The sequence below is a fragment of the Parambassis ranga genome, chromosome 16 (genome assembly GCF_900634625.1).
Source record: "Parambassis ranga chromosome 16, fParRan2.1, whole genome shotgun sequence".
Classification (NCBI taxonomy): Eukaryota; Metazoa; Chordata; class Actinopteri; family Ambassidae; genus Parambassis; species Parambassis ranga.
In genome coordinates, this window is record NC_041036.1 from 16,565,204 (window position 1) to 16,584,392 (window position 19,189).

Below are 19,189 nucleotides of genomic sequence, written 5' to 3' on the forward strand. Positions count from 1 at the left end.
AGTTGAATGGTTGCAAGTCACTGATGCAGAAAACAGATTAACTCAGCTGGGCTGTACTTTCCCAATATCATGTACAACAAAGCTTTACCTCAAGTGGTGGGAGAAAAAGTGCAAGAGGGATGAAGAAAAGGGCCAATGCAAGAATTTATGGCAGTGTATTTACACAGGATTGGCCCAAATGGACAGTAAGGCAGTGTTATTGTCTGGAAATTAGGTTTGTCGGGGCTTTTACTGGATATTTTTCTTTGCATGATGGTTTGTTAGTTCCAACCTCACTTCTGTGTAAGGTGACATAACTGCTTGTGTTATACTATTACTGAATGCAGGCACAGTTTTAATGCTGTTATGGCACTTTTAGTGCCCTAAATGTGTTGTGTTAGTCCAGTGTGATGTGTTTTACTGCCTCAGAAGATAATGTATTTTGACTGAAAATTAGTTATTAGAGTATCCCAACATTACAGTAAAACCAAGAGGGAAACGTTTGTCATGAGTTGTCTAAATACAGTGTGTTGGCCACTTCTTGGTTACTGAGACATCGTAGGCTCACCTCATCATCCAAACCTAGGATGTCGTCGATTTACATAAATCACAAATCAGCTGCAAAAATGCTTGCTGGATTAAACACAAACAAACAAACAAACAAACAAACAAACAAACAAACAAACAAACGTCCAGCAGACTCCAACATTATAATTCCTTCAGCCACGTTAAGGATAAATGAAGGTTCCAACCACTAACCGTATATGGTGTAATACAGATGCAACTAAACAGAGGCTGTGGACTTTAAAACCAAGACCATGATGAAAACACACAAACATGCCTTCAAGACGTTTTGGTGAACTTTCCTTAGTGAGACAATGTAGCTGTTTGCTTTGAAGAAATAAATTCTTATATGCGTACAGTTTACTTAAATCATCCAAGAGATATACCAGATATATTACACACACACAGCTCTCATCCCTCCCTTAGCATACTGTAGCAGCATCACTGACAATACAAATGTTACATGCCCCCTAACATGTGTACGGCCTAATGATTTCTACCGCGGGCTGACAGCTCCGGCCATATCGTTCCTCTCTGAGAGTGTTTCTGCGCTTTTAGCTCCCTCCCTGCATGAAAAAGCAGAGGGAAAAAAATAAGTGACAGTTAGCTCCAGAGACTCCAGCGCAGTGGTGCACCATGTCTGAGGCTGGCATCTGACAGGCCGCAATAGGGGGCCTTGCAATTGTGAATAGGCTGGAGTAGTGAGGGGGGCTGGCAGTGAAGGAGGAGAGCCAGCAGTACAGTGAAGGCTTTTGACAGGTAGACAGCAGGTGTGAGTAAAAAGGATATACTTGTTCCTGTGCAGAGTGGGCTGTATCACTCCGAGTGTTTCTGATATCATGTTTTTCTTTTGGAAATCAGTCAGCTGTTTGTAAAACTGTGTCATTCAGATATGTGGACTGTGGTTACTCCTCTCTCTTTTCTGGACAGGCAACAAATGTGTTTCTCCTCCCTGTTCCAGTGATGTGCTTGGTGGGTTTCAAGTTGAAAATGTCAGTGAAAGGGGTTTGTTGTTCAACAGTAATTAAAGCGACCTGGTGCAGTAACTCTCTCTCTGATTCTTTCAACTATTTCGCAAAAAGCACTGAATAAAAAAAAAAACCTGCCTTTGAGGTCGCTTCATTGAAGTTGCTCCTGTTTCTATGGTGTAGATTTTTATAATTAGAGTTCACTTTGGAGTTAACAGCTTCATATCAATTAATTCTCCTCTAAACTGCTTTATAATAATATTGACCTTTGATTTTAGTAGAATTCACAACTATAGCAGTATATAAAATAGCACTTAAGTTTTAATCAGTATCTGATACTGTTTGGCTGCAAAGACAAAAAAAGACAAAAACACAATATAGGACAATACAGGTAATGCATGTCTCTTTCCTTCCCTTACTTATTAAGTGTGAAGTAAATGCTACCCCAAGCATTATCCTGTCTTAATTTAGTTTTGCATAAATGATCTCAAAGGATAATAAAATGTGCTATTAGTGTCAAATTTCATACTTTAACTTAACAATAGATATTAAAGCTAAATGTGGGTCACCAGAAGGAGAGAGGTGTGTGCTGAGCCAGCTTAATTGCTTCGTATCTCTTAAGGTTTAAAGTTAAAGACACCTCGTTTAATGTGCGCAATAGTCGAACAAAGCAGTAGAGCAACATATGAACACCAGGTTTTATCAGGACATATGGCATAAACGTGATCATTTAGCATCCTGTGTATCATACCAATCATAAATCTCTTTCCGGGAGATGAGCAACATCTAGAGCACATGCATCATTTTCATACACTCCAGTCTAAACTTAGCTATTTTCTTCTTTTGGGAAATGCACACTGACTGGTTCTTTGTCTTAACAACACAGCACCTGTTCAGAAACAACAACCCTGTAGATTCTGCACGGTAGCTTGAAAGAAGAATAATTATGTCCAAATTACCTGGTAAGCAATCATTTAATTTTGCTTGTCACATTGAATAAGGATTAATTTGCAGGCAAATATTACACAATGAATTATTGAATAACTCATCTCCCAGGCCAAATTAATCTTGAGGATTGATGGTGTGGATGTAACCTGTGATCGGAGTAACATATTTCATGAGTCACTGGTGGTGCACTACGCATTCACAAGGGTATTACCAAGTGATGACTTGATTTCCACTGACTGTCCCCATTTGGATCTGGGTTATATAAACAAACAGGGGACGTCAGTTCGGCAGTAGACCACATTATGGCTTCATAGTCGCTCTGCTTTTTAATTAAGTCTGTTAACGGATAATGACAGCGCCTGAAACATTACACATCACATGTAATACTCATAACCTGTTCCTTCCTGATTCCTCCAGACACCCAAAATGATTTAGTGCAGTGTCCTTTAAAGAGTCGAGTGATGCTCCCTTGATGTTTAGGATTGGGACTCAGTGATGCACAACAGTAACACAGCTGTACAGCTTGATTTTCCTGCAGTCTGCCCCCCCCCCCCACACAAAACTGTAACTGAATATAATGGACAAGGTAGAGCAGGTGGTGTTTAAGTTTCTTCAAACGTCTTAGCACTCCAGGCTGAGTTTGCTTTGAATGACAAAATAGGTTCTTGACTTCATCCTTTCACTGACATTACAGTACTTCTGCTTTGGCATTTCAAGCCCTGGCATTGGAGAGACTGTTACTAAACTAGTGCTGCATGAAAGTCCTTGAGAAAGGAAGTGTATCATGGTTGTTTCTCTGTGTGCTAGTCTCTTTCTTGTCACACTGTTGACTCTCTTTAGGTCAGGCATTATGCTTGCTTTAGGCTCTTGATCCCACAAGCCTTGAGATTGGCCAGGCGGGTTTAGTTGCCTCTTGGCATATGGCCTTTACTATACTGTGTGAGATTGGCAGAAAAAAACGATTGTACTTTCCTGTGTTCTAGACTATAGGGCCTCACTAAGTTTCAGCAGCATAGCAGTGGTCACCTACCTGCCCTGTAGAAGTAGTCCTACACTACCTACGTAATTTTGAGGTTCCTTTAATTCTACATAGTGACGCAAATGCACAAATGCCAGCACAGTTGGGATGTGATTCAACAGTTTTATGAAAAATAAAACTTGTGTCTTTGATTTTGATTTTTTTTCCAAAATCATTCTCTAACTTACGTTCTTAGGTGTACAGTTTCTATAAGGTCTGCTGTACGAACACTTGTAGCACTACTACTCTGATCCCTACAGGTAGCCTGTGAGAGGTTTAAGAGCAGAGCATGAATTTTATACACAAATCAGGTGAGCAGTGAGAAAAACTGGCAGATGGGCAGACAGACAGTCTATCTTTAACAAATTCAATCCACAACATTTTTTAGTAGAAATCTGAGCCTGTCATTGGCAAAAACCGCTTCTTTGTCCCTTAGTCATTAGGACACAAAAAAATGGAGGAAATAGTTTTATGCCTAAGCTTAAAAATACCAGAAATGTCCTTCAACCAAGCTTTTTCAGTGACAAAAACTCTAGCTCCAAACTAGCTTACATTGTAAATTTGCAATAATAATTGCAATAAATTAAGGGAAAACTTAATTGGATTTGTCCAGATGAAGGTTTCAATGGCCTCTAGACAGTGTTTTTTCCCCAGCACATGTGTCTTCCTCCTGCCACATTGGAGCATTGATCTCTCTTATTCCGTCTAATCTGTCTGATCATTGAAAACAGCCTGGTTTAGCTTTTATTCATATTCATCAAAATGCATTTTGTATGATCTGGACAAGCTGCAGCCTCTACAGCTGAATAATGGAACAAAGATATACTTGGTTAGAAGTGTAATAGCGGCTATAGAAAGGCTGGAGTGTGAGCAGGGGGAAGTATGGAATTAAAAACATGACCATGGTTTGACACCAAGCCACCTGCATTGTAGCAGCCAGACAGAATTTGCAGTGTGTGCAGTTATTTTTGAAACCTTTTATTTAGTAAAAGCCTCATATGAAAAGCTCTTAGCCTGGTGGTTTCAGTGGGTAATGAACTTGTCAGCTCCGAGGTTTTAGAGTTTGTCGGCTTTGTCGTTTATTTGTTATTATTCAATTCAGCACCTTTGGTCACTCCGCTCCCCCTCCTGATTTTTCAAGTCTCTAGCTGGCTGCTTGTTTTTGCACAAGGAACACATTTTAGCCTCTCTCAGTAGACCCAAGGTATCGAATTGCCTCTCTATCAAAATAAATAATCTGCTCCTGTAATGTTCCTACTGTGTATTCCCACAAATGCTAAGCAGCCAAAATGCTGTTGTGGCAGGGGGATTTGCTGTTCTTTTACAACAGCCCATCAATAGCATTAGGCCTGCCAGATAAAAGAAGTGAGACTTGACTGCACAAGAAGGCGAGGTTAGTATGAGGTATGGATCTACCCGAGTCCCTTTTTACTTCATTTGAGATTTTCTTGCCTTTTTCATTTGCTGGAGGACAATGCCTTCGGCTCAGGTGGCACGCACTAATCTGCAGTGGGTGGGAAGACGTTTTTATGACAATCTGTAAGGTGCTCATACTTTCCCGTTATTTCATTCATCTTTGGAATTGTATCAAAGTTACTGATTATATCTGATCAAATTCACACTTCACGTCACTTCAAGTGGGTTGTCACTGCAGTAAAACCTGCATGGCAGCTTCACATTACAACATTAACAGGTCAATAAATTTGACTAATGAGGTAACTATCTAAGAAAAATGTCATAAAAATGCCAAAAGCATCAGCGTGTGTAATTTATTATCATATTTAAATATCCTGTATAATCTTTCACATTAACATTTGGAGGACAAACAGTTGATTAATCGTTGAGTCAATCAACAGCAAGTTTGACTGTTGTTATTATGGGAAGTCATTTTTTCTGCATAAATAGCGCAATAGGTGGACGGCAACAGTAAATACCAACATGTACATGGTGGCATATGTGAGATACAGTAAAGAGGATCGAAATTCTTTCATCAGAATTCTTAAAGGTAGGGTAACTCAGTGAGAGTCAGCCAGATTTTGAAAGTAAACACATGCCCCTTTCTCTCAGAGTTCACCCCGAAGCCATGCCTCCCAACCAGTCTGTGACTTCGACCATCATGCACGTACCTCTCTGGTGCACGCAGAGCAGAAGGAGAGCCGCCTCGTAGGATTGGCTGATGTTTTTAGTGTTTTATAGCTTCCACAGATGATTCATATTCTTCATTTTAAAGCGAAAATGCCGAACTAATCGGTTGCTCTCGGATTGTAAAGAGAAGTTACACTAATTTAACAAAAAGTGCATCAGAAGAAAATCTCCTACCCTACCTTTAAGTGGGCTTTAATTAATCAAGCCAGTTCAGTGACCTCTTATGTTGGCTAGATATTAATCAATCCCCATGGGCAACTGTGACAAAAGCAGTAAACATGTGTAATGAAGAAAATTTGGGAAAAATCACAGAGCCAAATGTAATATTTTGTGCTTTTTTCATGCTAATATGGTGCTGTTGACAAAATTGATCAGATCTACGTTAATGTTTACAACTGTGCCATGACAAATTTAATGTGTAATTTTGTAAATCTACGAGCTATGGCGATAACTTACACAGTGCACTACTGTGCTTCAGTTTCTACACATGCAGTCTGTTTGAAGCCTGACTGTAAATCATCTCTCCTCGTCAGACAAGCCTGTTTTTCCGCTCCGTTTTTCAGTTGAATGATCAGACGTGATGCACTGCCTGTTGTACGTAAGCGATTCACAAGGTAGCACACATGTTATGTGTTCTTCCAACAACAAAGTGTCGGATGTACTCTACCCGGAGCTGCTTTAGCAACGATGCCATGTCCATGTCAGGGATCAAAGCAAACAGTGAAGACAATTTATGCTGTGCAGTGTGTGTGACCATCACTCAGTGGGCAAGTGGGGAGGAAGTGATGTGAGAAAACAAGCTTCTGCTCAGAAGAACACAGTGTTGTTGTTAGGGCCTTTTTTTTAATCACCTTCAAGTACTCCACAGATGTTATCTGTGTGACTTGTAAAGTTAAGTAATGTACAGGAAAGCATCAAGGGGTGCACTTTATGTTCTTAGCTTAAACACTGAGGCAAATCTATTAGAAAGATTTGATACGATATTATGACCTTGAACTTTGGTTAAAATATTTCACGCAGGGCTGTCCGAAATGCTCGGAAATAAGCTTGTGTAATTATTATTGTGGCAAGATGAACTGTCTTCAGTTCCATATAACCTTCAGACTAAAGGGTGATAGTGACTTTGTAGCTGCATTAAAAATAATTTGAATTACGTCCTGTGGAGAAATTTTGCAAGGGTAGAAGACCATCAATACACAAGTACAGTAATTTATTTTTGGCATTTTGGGGACACAAAAAGCTGACAATCTGATCATTTCTGTGACTCTAATAGAGAAAAACAAATAAAAAATGATGCATTTTCCATTGGACGTTATCCGTGCTGGAAACGCACACTTAATGGGTTTGTTTAAGAAGGCCTAATGGTGTTCTTGGTCAGTGTCCAAAGATTCTCAGAAATGCAATACAGGAATAATTTAGACATTTAACTTCAGGCCGTATATTTTTGTCAAGGGCACTGATCTCATTAGAATTATTCCCTTACGCCGCTGACTGACGTTTCTTTTTCGTGCTTTGGCTTTTTGACTCACAAGTGTTTTGCTTTGATTTGGATTCCGCTGCGATCGGTGGTGCGAGGGAACTTGGCACTATGAACAAAGATCAGTGATGAGACTTGTTGCACCTGTCAGAGCTGACCAGATCAGGTAATGAGGAAAGTCCCTCAGGATGTTAACGAAGCCATTAAGCACTCATGTGTGAAACTGCTAGGAAGCCGATGTGTTAAATTGTAACAGCCAAATTAAAATTCACTGCACATGGCACTGAAATGTAAATATCCTGCCTTTGCAAGGATGAGCTGGCCTCCTTCTCCGTGCTCTAATCGGCTTTGAAAAGACGGTGCAAAGTGCTTAGGAATAATGCTTGTGCTCTGTGATAAAACAGGCTTCTTTTATTATAAACCTACAATAGTCGAGCCATGTCTGAATAAGAACTAAAATATAAGCTTTGCGCATTTTGTTCTCCACACTGAGAATAAATGACTCTCATTTGGTCTGAAACGTTTTTTTTTTTTTTTTTCCCACACAGTATCTCCCTGTCTTATCATTTTGTTTTGTCTCATCATCCCCGGGACAACGCTGATGCGTGCAGGAAGATGTAGATTGATAGCTTTATTTAGTGAGCAGGTTTTGAAATGGAGATCATAAAAAGAAAATACAGTCACTTTTTTGCATATCTGTGTGATTCACATATAGACCTAACTTGCTTCATCTGTTTCACAAAGCTACACCACCGGCCTCAGAGAGTTTGTTTACAAGAGAGGCTTCATGTTGGCTGTCAATCACATCACTGCAGTGAAGCGTGTTGATTTACATATAGTCATGAGGGGAATGAAACTGATCATTATGGCTACGTTTTTCTTTTTAGGTTGTCGTGCAGTCTGTGTATTTTAATGGGATTAATTTAACAGCAGTGATAAAGTCTACCTGTACGAACTTTATACTCTGTATTTATATTCTATAAATGTGGGACTTTTCTCTCAGTATGTTAATGTCTCTGGGTTGACTGGTCCTTCACATTCATTGCACCTTGCTCTCTGCTTAATCCTCATGAGTACATGGCCCTCTATTCACGCCCTGAGGGGGATAATCTCCCTCCTCATACCAGCAGAAAAGTTGGAAATTGCGGATAAAAATGAGCGCCTAGGGCTTCAATTCCGATGTGTTGAGATTGGTCTTGTTCCAGAGGATGTGAACGCTCTCGCAGACACAGTGAAAGTTAATTTCCATTTGAGTGCCTCCTGTCCTAGAAACTAGCCAGAGGTGTCCCAAATGATCTGACCTGCACCTCCCCCTCATTTGTCTACATTAACTTTGCATGTGTGGCCCGTCCAGTAATAAGTGGAGCAGGTTTATATTTAGCTACACCTGCAGTGACTTTGGGTAAAAAAACAAAAAAAAACAGGGTGACTCTTGTCCTCAGACCCTTGTCAACCTCTCAGCTCAAGCCCTTTGCTTATTTCTAGAAATCTGAGAAGTTTTTGTTTTTATTCTATATTCATTGCCTGATTGCAATTATTGACACATCTGCCTTTTTGTTATTATTTGGGTTACATCCAAGCTCTGTGTGGGTTTTTGTAATAAAACATATCACAGAGTTTTATTGCCTTTTACAAAACTAATGCAAGAGATCATAAAATGATACTTGTGTCCTGTTTTCATAAAGCCCCCGGCAGAGGATGCTAATTTCTGTGAGGCTGCTGGCAATAATAGCACTGTCAAAGAGTTTTATATGTAGCTGAACTCAAACTCTTGTTCTAATTATGTTGAACATTAAAGCAACTAAGTGGTTGTCAAAACTGCATGGTAATAAGGCGGACTAAATGAAACAATTCCTTTCCATTTTAGTGCGGACTTTGAAGTAGCTTGCAGCGATAAACACAGGCCTTGATATTAATTGCATCTTCAGTTGTAAAATCAATGTCAATTACACAGTGTGATTTTTGTGACCAGGAGGAGTTCTCTAACCTTTTACTTACTAAAAAAAATATACACATCCAACTGTGCTGCTTTAACCCTCGGGTTGTGTCATTCTGTCAGCAACAGGTTGGTGACAGTAAAATTAAAAGGTCTTTCCAAAGTGCTACTAATGAAAACTAAGCCCAAGGAGCTCCCAAGTGACCAGATAGAATGAACATCGACATAAAACTCTAGCAACATTGAGGTGGGCGGCGAATACAGTCAGCATTCAGTGCTGCTGTTTCACTGGCACTCATCACATAATATTGATTCTAACATAAAATATAACATAATGAAAGCACTGCAGCGATTAAAAGTAAATGAGTTTGTGTTGGGGGCATTGTGACATGTTACAGACAGAAAACAGAACTACAATTAAAAGAATGCTATGGGCTACAGTGGGTAATGGAGGCTAGGGTGTGATACCATATTCTGTAAAGGTGAATAGAGTAGTACATCATCTAGGAAGAGTTACCCTCTCTGTCTACGATTACCTGAAGTTTTCACATATCTGGCAGATAATAGGAGATTGTAACAGACTCTGTCTCCTTTATATTATCTGGTATAGGTAAGGGTAGCACTGAGGTAGAGTGTGCAGGAGGAGGACTCTTTTTCATTCACACCTATACACAAGTCAAGAACAGAATCAACAAAACAGAAGAAAGAGTATAAAGTAGCTCCACTCCAAGCATGATCAACTTTATTAACACACCTATTTCTTTGTGGTTTATTCAGACATTTTTTGGATGTTTGCTGTTGCCATATACATCTATTCTGTATGAGGAAATATGTGTATTTCATAGCTGCAGTTTTCATTGCCTTCCCCCTCAATCCTACTTTTTTGCCACCTCCTTCAATAGCATCCTAGAGAAACTAAAACTGATGAAGAGTCACTGTGATGTTTGTGCAGTAGCTGTTTGCCTGACAGTCGGGGTGTTTACGGCTGTACACAAGAAACACTCCACTCACTGTCCTGTGGGTGTTAACATGTCTGCCCTTAGTGAAGATTTGAATAGAGCCCAGTCTCATACAAATTGTGTAACAGTTATTCTGGACCACAGCGCAAAAAAATGTTTCACAGTAAAGTTTCAGAAATACAGTTCATTGTCAATTCATGTAGTTTAATCTTTTATATTTTATTCCCAAACCTAAACAAGCAACAATTGGAAATGAGAGAAAGAACAGCACAAAAAGAAAGTAAAACATCTACAGTGAAACTTAAAAGTCAAAAAATGGGACCTGAGCCTCATGGATAAAAGTCCTGTGTATGACCGGCTTGTAGAACAAACCATCTGCTGCATCAGATTGAGCCTTTATTGCGGAAGTAAAACATTGTAAGCTATTTTATGTTTATGCTTTTTTTTCTTGAAGCCTGTAGTAGCCCCCGCTCACACAGACAGAGCTGCTTGTAAAAATACCTCAGTTATGTTAGTTCCATCCTATAATAATTAGCCTTATCAAATATAATGACTGGCCTGTCACTTCTATTCTTTGCTGTTATACTGTGTGCTTGTTGTTCTGTTGCAAAAATAATGTCAATGTCATGCATCAATGACTTATTTGACTGGCAGTCTCCCTTTCATAACTGATGGAAAACACCCAGTGTGACTAATCACTTCAGCTGAAGTAGAGCGCTTGAAAGTTTCAGCACATGGAGAAGCAGCAGGTTTCTATGTGACTTAGTGATAAATTACCTTTTAAAAGAGAACAAGTACAAGGTCAAGTTGAGTCTTTTACATAAGTGTTTACGGAGTTTTGCAATGTTCACGTTTGTATGGATCATACTGACATTATAATGTGCTGCAGAAGAAAGCGGGAGAGGGTATAGAAGGCCAAAGGCAGAATAAGTATGAGGCTTCAGAGTGTGTGAAGCAGTATCTGGTAGAGGTGCAATGTCATTGTGCAGTGAGGTTAAAGAGATTATATTAAGTAAAAGATAAGGTTTAATCGTAAGAGTACATCTGAGATGAAACTATTAGTTTTAAATTGCAGTGGTGTAGCAGCAATTTATAACTCACAGAACAGACACGGCTCAGTGTGTGCACTGTATTTTTAAACCAGAGAAAGAGGAGGCTGCCACCACAAGCTGATGCTTATGATCAAGTTGCTTATTGACAAATGTTGCCAAGGATACAATAGGTAACTGTATCTCGTATTCATCCACTTCCTAAGCCCACACACACTCCACACTGAAGGTGCTCTTTCCAAAGCTGTTGTTCATACACAGTGTGGAGCTTTTTTTAGTAGTGTTGGCTGCTGTTGAGTCCCACTGTGACAAAGAGCCAAGGCTGCAGCTCTCCATATTTTCTGCCACCCATATGCAGACAAAGAAAGGTGAGGAGATGGATGATGGACACAGGTAGCTTGGCGCAGCTCAGAGACCCTGTCCACCTGGCATTAGTTGCCATTGTCTTCTTCTCTGTTTTTCTGGCACAGCCTTTGATTGAACTGGCATTGAGGTGAGGATTTGGCATGGGGAGGGTTTTACCTCCATGATAACAATAGGCCGCAGACAGGGGAGGTGGCTGTTTGAATCATGCATTGTGAGAAAGGATTGTCTAATGGAGGTTCACCGTACATTGTGCTGTGCTTCTGGAAAGGGATTTGTGGTTTGTAAAAGGGCAACTGAGCCCTGCTGCTCGGTTTGGCTGATCAATTCTGTGTCCTCACTGGATTGTCCTGCATTTGTCCTCATACAGTATGGGGCAATATCTCTTTACAAAAGGATCTAATTGGCACAGCCAAGTTTTATAGCATGCAGGAGGAAGGATATACAAAGAAGAAAAAAAGTATTTTCATTGCAAGCACGCCCCGACACCCCTAATCATGACCAGGGTGCCCTGTACGGTGCAGAGCACAGGCTCCCGCCCTGACAGATTATCCGGTGTGAATGTTTGGGAATGATAATGAGATCAAAACACCTCACTAAGCTGGGAAGAGAGGGTGGAGACTGGAGAGGGAGAGCGAGCAGGAGAGCGAGCAGGAGCGAGAGCAAGCAGAGGAGAAGGTGAGCGATAGCTACGATAAATTGCAGAAGCAGAACCACTTGAGCATAAAATTAGATTTTACAAATGTGTTGTTACCTGACAGTCCTCTGACAGAGGAGATATCACAACATTATAGGGCTGCATGAGTACTACTAATCGTATCAAATAAATAAGAATGCCTCTCAGCTGTGATGGAGCTGGGTGGAGATTCAATGTGGACAGTGGTTTAAAGGGAAAAATAACATAATTAAAACAGCCTTTCTCATCATGGGCTCAAACATTAGAAGCTCAAATTCAATCTATATGATAATATATCATGCTTTGTGAAAGCTGTACACATTATTGCAAGTTTGTCCAAGTGACATGATACATGAAACACCTTCGCTGTAGCAATACTTTTTCAGTGTATTTCTTAGCTTATGTGTGCAATTCTGCTATAATGTTTATAATGTGAACCCCATCCTACAAAATGTATATTTACTGTACACATATTGTGTCTAAGTAATCAATGTGAGCACTCACTCTGCATGATGGATTGCTACAAAGAAACAAATACTTGTATTATAACCAGTATAACATATTCAAGTTGGCTTAGCAGAGAGACTGTGTGAGACGCAGGTCATGTAATATTTATTTACATTCCAGTGTGTGTATATGAATCTATGGTAGAGTGAAAAAATATATAGAAGGTTTTCTTTCCCCAAGGTGATAAATCTATGGAGAATTTTCAAATATATTACGTTTTATTCTTTCTGATCATCTACTCTACATCTAAGACCAGCTGCCACTTTTGACCAGTGAAAGGAGACTATAGCCTTCAACTGTATTTTTATACAAGCTAAAACCAAAGATTCCAAGGATGTCAACAATATCATTATTGTCACTGTATAATTGTGCAGAATCACATCACTGTCAAGGTAATGGATACAAAAAATGCATCATACATCTTACTACCATAGGTTGCAATTTGTCAAGGTGAATCTGCAATGTGATATTCCCTTAAAGCTTACATGTTCAGATATTGTGTTGCTTTAAGTGAGTCTATGGATATCACATATGATAACTAGTCTGTATCATGTTTGTATTTTCCAGGTTTAAGTATTGGGAGATGATTAATAAAACACACATACTAGATGCAGCTCAATTAAAGTTAATGTTATGTTAAAAAGACATACCTGTTGGTAGGTACAGTCTGTGACTTGCTGCTTCAATCTAACAACAGTAGACATCTCTGCAACACAACTTCCAGCTTTTTAAAGTTATATCTTACAAATTTCTACTTTGAAATAAACATGCACTAATCAGCACTCACTATGGAATTGTTGAGACCAGATCCATACAGGTTGCCATTAAACCTAACTGCAATCATTTGTGGTGTCACAAACGATCAATAGGCCCCATTGGTGTAGTTATAGCATGGCTGCATTGCAAAGCAAATGTTTCAGATGGCACTTCAATAAACACCCCTTTACACTGTTAATGGTCCCTGGAGGCATTTGCACATGTGGCCGCATCAGCATGTCACATACCAGTCACTTGCTATCACACTTAACATTGTATTAATGAAAACAGTACCAGCTGTACTGACCTTTATAATGTAACATTTGCCTGCTAATTAATTCTATAAACATATATATGGGTGAAAGAGGCAGAAACGACTTGAACAGGAGACTGATTGGCGGCCAGGCTCACACCTAGACAAACACATTCACAGTAACACCTGGAGTCTACAATCCACCTGACCGTGTTTGTTCTATGATAGGGGACCCGAGCAGAGGGGGGTGAACCCAAGTGAACATGCAGAGAAGAACCACAGCTAAGATCAAACTCTGAATCATCTTGCTGCGAGGGGACTTTGCTAACTAATGAGCCAACATGCTGCCAGACACCATTAATTAACCAACACCCTTAATTTCCTCTCATGATACTCATCATTGATTAAATGTAACAGATTCCTGGCCTGATTCTTTTTTTTTTTTTTTTTTTTTTTTTTTACAATGTGTGGTACAAAAGGCAGCAACCAGCTAACGGGACTCAGAATTGTGTAACAGTTTGTCCCAGGTGTTGTGTTGTTACCTATAATTATGAAGGAACATATTCTTCCTGAAATTGGCTGCATTTCCGAATGCCCATGGCGGTTTGTGTGTGTGCTTTGTGCTGGTCATTGTTTGCTGCTGTCATTGTAAAACTGAGTGCTGTTGCACATCCAGGGAGACGGAAGGCTATTCACAGGGAGATTGGGAATCCCACCAGTGAAGAGAAAGTACAAAAGAGCAACGCTCAGAAATGCAGTGGGCGAGCACACATATATCCCAGAGAATAATGAGCCTACTTCATTGTTTGGGCTTCTCCACTGGTTTGTTTGGCGGCAATGAATCAGTTTTAACAAGCTCAATGTATCCTACAATGAGAAGCAATAAAATCTACTCATACTCGTATTCATCTACATACCTGTGTAACTGTATTTAAGTTGTTATAGTGTTATAGTGTTATCCAGAGTGACAGTTGGTCCATATGATATTTTATTCTTCTAAACATTCCCAGCACATTTTCTATCTGCATATTCTTTTGAAGATAGTTTATCCAGATGGAGGCTGACCTCCTTATTCTCTTAAAACGCACAGAACGATGTGTATGTGTATCTCCATGCAGAGGAAAAATCACAGAGACCCTCGCAGAGTGGGTACAGCCAGCGTTCTCCAAGAACCTCTTGCAGCTTATCATGGGGGATCCTCAGATGCTCCCAGGCCGACTGGGAGTCCCCCCAGTGGTTTGGCCCTGTTGTTACCTCAAGAGACACATAAAGGGGACACCCTTATTAGATGTCTGAGCTACCTTATTATAAAAAGTAAACCCAGCCACCCCCTAGAGAAAATTTGAGCTACTTGTATTTGCAATTAGGTGTCAGGTACAGCAGTCGGAGGTAGGAGAGAGAAGCAGCCCATCTCCGATCTAAAGCAATCTGATTTAGAAGGCCCTCCCCAAAGTAGCTTGAGGTAACAGTAAGTCAAGATTCTTACTTAGGTAGAAAATAATATAAAGGTCACTGATCTTGCCTGTTCTGCATAGAAATGTAAATATAATATAATATATAAGAAAAGCAGAACATGTGTATGTTCATGTGTTCTTTCATGATATGTGATAAAAGTAATCAGTGTGAATGTGCCCCCTGGCACTGTTCTATTTTAATGATTCTTTGTTTTGTGCTGTCATTCTGAGCGCACCCTCAAACTCTATAAACGCAGCAGATGATAAAAATATAAATAAGTATTTTAAGTTATTGGTACCCAGATTATTCCAACCAGACTATCTAAAATGGCTCACAGACAGCCTGCCCATATATAAAACAGCAGACGATGGGTGTATGCTTGTGCATTTGCCCATGCTGTTAGCGGGGTGAATAGCATGTGAGGCTCTCATGCTACAACGTTGATTTTTTGCGAGGGCATGTACAGCTGAAATGTGAAAGCTCCGATTCTGACTTTGCATTGCATGTCTCTGTCAGCTCCTTTTGGCCCCTCTGCAGACCCCTCTACACAGCTCCTCTTTAAGGACCTAGCTTGATTTGCATTCACACTGCAAGCTTTCTTCTGCATAGTGACCAAACGCTGTATCGCTTATTTGCATAAATAGTAACATTTTCACTTATAGTCACATGCTAATTGTTGGGAGAAGTGTTTTTTATAGCTTTTACAATTAGTGTTTTGCTCTTCTGCTCCGCACTCTTTTTCTTTTGTTTGGTTTAAAATTTAGAGCCTGCTGTCCCTGTTAAGCGGAGCATCGTAACATAACTTTGATAAATGAAGACAGATAAATTCATTCATTGACCAGGGGTGTTTAGGCATCTGCTCTTTATTAAACAGCACTGTTGCTATATGTCCATCTCCTTTCTGTTGCCTTGCAGCTAAGTTTGGCTGATGTCTTTTTATGTACATTCTGCTGTACATAAAACAAATAAATAAATAAATAAATCATCCTCTCTTCACATCAGACTGTGGCTTTTGAATGCAGCTGATCCACAAAGTCCTCAAAGGACAAATTATGGAAACAGCTGCAATTAGTGGCTGATTTATATATTGTGGTAGGACCTTAGAGACTAATTAAAGGCCTTTGTGTTCTTGTCTATTGGAGACATGCTAATTTGAAGCCTTTTGACTGAGATTTCACAAGAACAAGTCTGAAATTCATGCATCTCAATTTGCACACGCCCACCGTGATAACAAACATTCGGAGTAGTTCGTTTAAATGGGAACATGTAAACATGCTCCATAATATTCCAATCTCTGCATCAATACAGTAAATTCTGTACCATGCTAAAGAGAACTGCTTGTCCCTGAGTTGATGGAGTTGTGAGAGGTCTTGCGCATTAAGCCTTGCTTTTGTGCATTGGGTAGATTTCTAAAAGGGCAAAGCAAATTATCTGCAGGATTTTCCTCCCAAGAAGCAGGTTTCCCCTGTTTATTAAATTTGTTAGAGTGCTTCTGAGCAATGCACATTTTATCCTCTTAACAGTCAAATTACTATATACTCCAGCAATTACTTAATGTACTCTAATGAGATTTCCCCATGAAATGGAAGGATTCATTTATTTTAATGTGACGCATTCCACTGGGCAGGTTTATGCATCACGTCCCTTCACAATCCAGGGAGGCTTAGAGTCATAAATAGTAAGATGAGCTTGGCTTCCAGAATTGCCACTCTGCCCACAGCAACAGAGGTATATGAGACTGTGATCCAGGCACTGGGGGTCTGTTTAGGGGGCATCAGCAGGTCACAGGTGCTATTACCAAGCTCAGCTCACTGCAGCCAGGTATTCTGTAGGATTAGTTCAGTAATACCAGGCTGACAGGTAGTGTTCGTGTGTGGTAGGCAATCCAAGGCAAGTGCACAGTCCAAACACATATAATACATAAAAGCAAGAATCAATATGTGCTTATTAAATCTTGCTGGCTAAATTAAATAAGAGCCTTTTGCATTTTTTAATTAGGTTTGTTTAATTGTTTTATTGAGTGTGTCATTATAAGGAGGATAGCTTTATAATTTCTCAACTAGAAGCAATGTAAAACTATAAGATTGAATATGTTGCACAGAATAGATTATGAAAACAATCATAGCTGCTGTGCTAACAGTAGAAATATTGAGTTAACAGATCAAGATGGGAGATAATATAGTAAGATGCTTTAAAATATTGCGTAACATGGAACCCACAAAATTTAGCTTCGACTGATCAGCATTAACTAATAAATGTCAAATATTTAAAATGTATTTACAGGCCACATCCTTTGAGGTTTAGATGTGAGTGATATCTGTTATCTTTCATATGTTAAAAATAACACCCATGCAACATTATAGTTAAGTATAGACATTTGGAACTTTTGATGACAATGAACGTTCTCAGAATTGACAGATACCGACAGAACCTTTTTACATTGTTACTGAACAGGATAACATGAAGAGAGTGGAGGAAGTCTCTACATAAGCTGATGCTCCTGCGGGCATATTTTTTAAGAAGCTGTCTAAACTGTCTTCTTAAAGGCTGCTGCCAAGCTACACAGGGACTTTGCTGTCTTATTTTTGACAGAACATGTAATGTTTGTTACTTTACCAATTACACACACACATAGGGGAACTTAGTCTATTTGAACGCTGGATGATTTGGATAGGCGGTGAATTACTGTACTGTAAAAATCTGAATGAATGGGAGGGTGAGCATGCACTTACCTTCTAAGAAAGATTAGAACATTTCTGTCAGTAATTTGGGAAACGGGTTTTAGCTAGCACTGATGACATCACAGAGGGATTTTCTCAAACAAAAAGAGATCACATTGCTATTCTCACGCATTTTGCAACAAGTCCTTAGTCTAACAGAATAGGAGGATTTCCAAAAACACATTACTGGTTACATGGGCAGAGCAATGTTGAACTAATCAGCAAAGTCAGCAAACACAGGGGGGATTGATACGGCTGCAGACCTCCACCCAGGACTCATTAACTCATTGATTTGACCTTCAGGTTAAAAAAAAAATTGGACCTTTCCGCATAACATATTACTTTCCTCATCTGCATTAAGCTTCTCTGCAATTTTTTTGGTTACTTCTCTAATGAATCCCAATCCAATTTGGAGGTTTTACATGCACTCACAACACCACAACAGACCGCGCAGCTACATAAATGCTGGATATTTAGTCAGATTAAAACACAAGGATCCACTGGAACGTCTACACGCTGAACCCTCAAAACTATAGCATATAAAAAGTATAATTAAACTATGTATTTAATGTGTTGGTGGTCTGTCATATCATACCACCCTAAACTGTTTTTGCTACATCAGGATGTAGGACTACTGGTGACAAACACACCACCATCTAAAGCAACATTGTACTTTGATGTTCATATAGACATGTTTTGAGCAGTAGTAGAGTCCATCTTAAAAAATAGAAAACTGCCTTCCTTTGAATTTCATGTAAAAGAAGAGTGCCCAAGTCCAGTTATCTGCTCCAACAACATGGTATTCAGGTGAAATAAAAGGATATCTTAATGGAGAGACAAGAGCCTGAGATATACTGCTGGCCTGATGGAAGAGAGCACACACACACACACACATACACACTCATACGCACTCCTTAAATCCATTATGGCTTTAGACTTCAAAGCTGATATTGGGTTTCTTCAGCATTCCCTGAAAATGGTGAGGGAGGCTCCATGATTGCTGAGCAAATTTAATACCTGTGTAATGTGCACAGCTCCCTTCACTGCTAGTCCCAAGTGTAAATGCCTATTAATACTTTTCTCCATTTAGTCCTATCTGGAATTGTCTTTGTTCCTGTCTTTTTTGTGATTATGTCTGAGACATTCATAGTTCTTGTGTATCTGTTTTTGTTTGTTTTGCAGGTGGGATTTTCGAACAAACTGATGGACCTGTTTCACTCGTTAGCTCGGAGGAACTTGCCTTTAAATTTGCTGTCAATAATATTAACAGAAACAGGACTTTATTGCCAAACACAACATTAACATATGACATACAAAGGATTAATATCTATGACAGCTTTGAGGCATCAAGAAAAGGTAAGTTACCTATTCAGGATTTATACAAGGATTCAGATAAAACTGTGGATTACAGCAAAA

At 39.5% G+C, this 19,189-nt stretch overlaps 1 protein-coding gene across 1 annotated transcript in view; it reads left to right on the plus strand.

The window, feature by feature from the left end:
- Positions 1-19,189, plus strand: part of grik3 (glutamate ionotropic receptor kainate type subunit 3) — a 73,939-nt gene that overhangs the window by 21,293 nt on the left and 33,457 nt on the right. Inside the window, exon 2 of the mRNA XM_028424535.1 lies at positions 18,956-19,129. Within this exon, the coding sequence (XP_028280336.1) occupies positions 18,956-19,129 (174 nt within the window). The remainder of the gene's footprint in view (positions 1-18,955; positions 19,130-19,189) is intronic.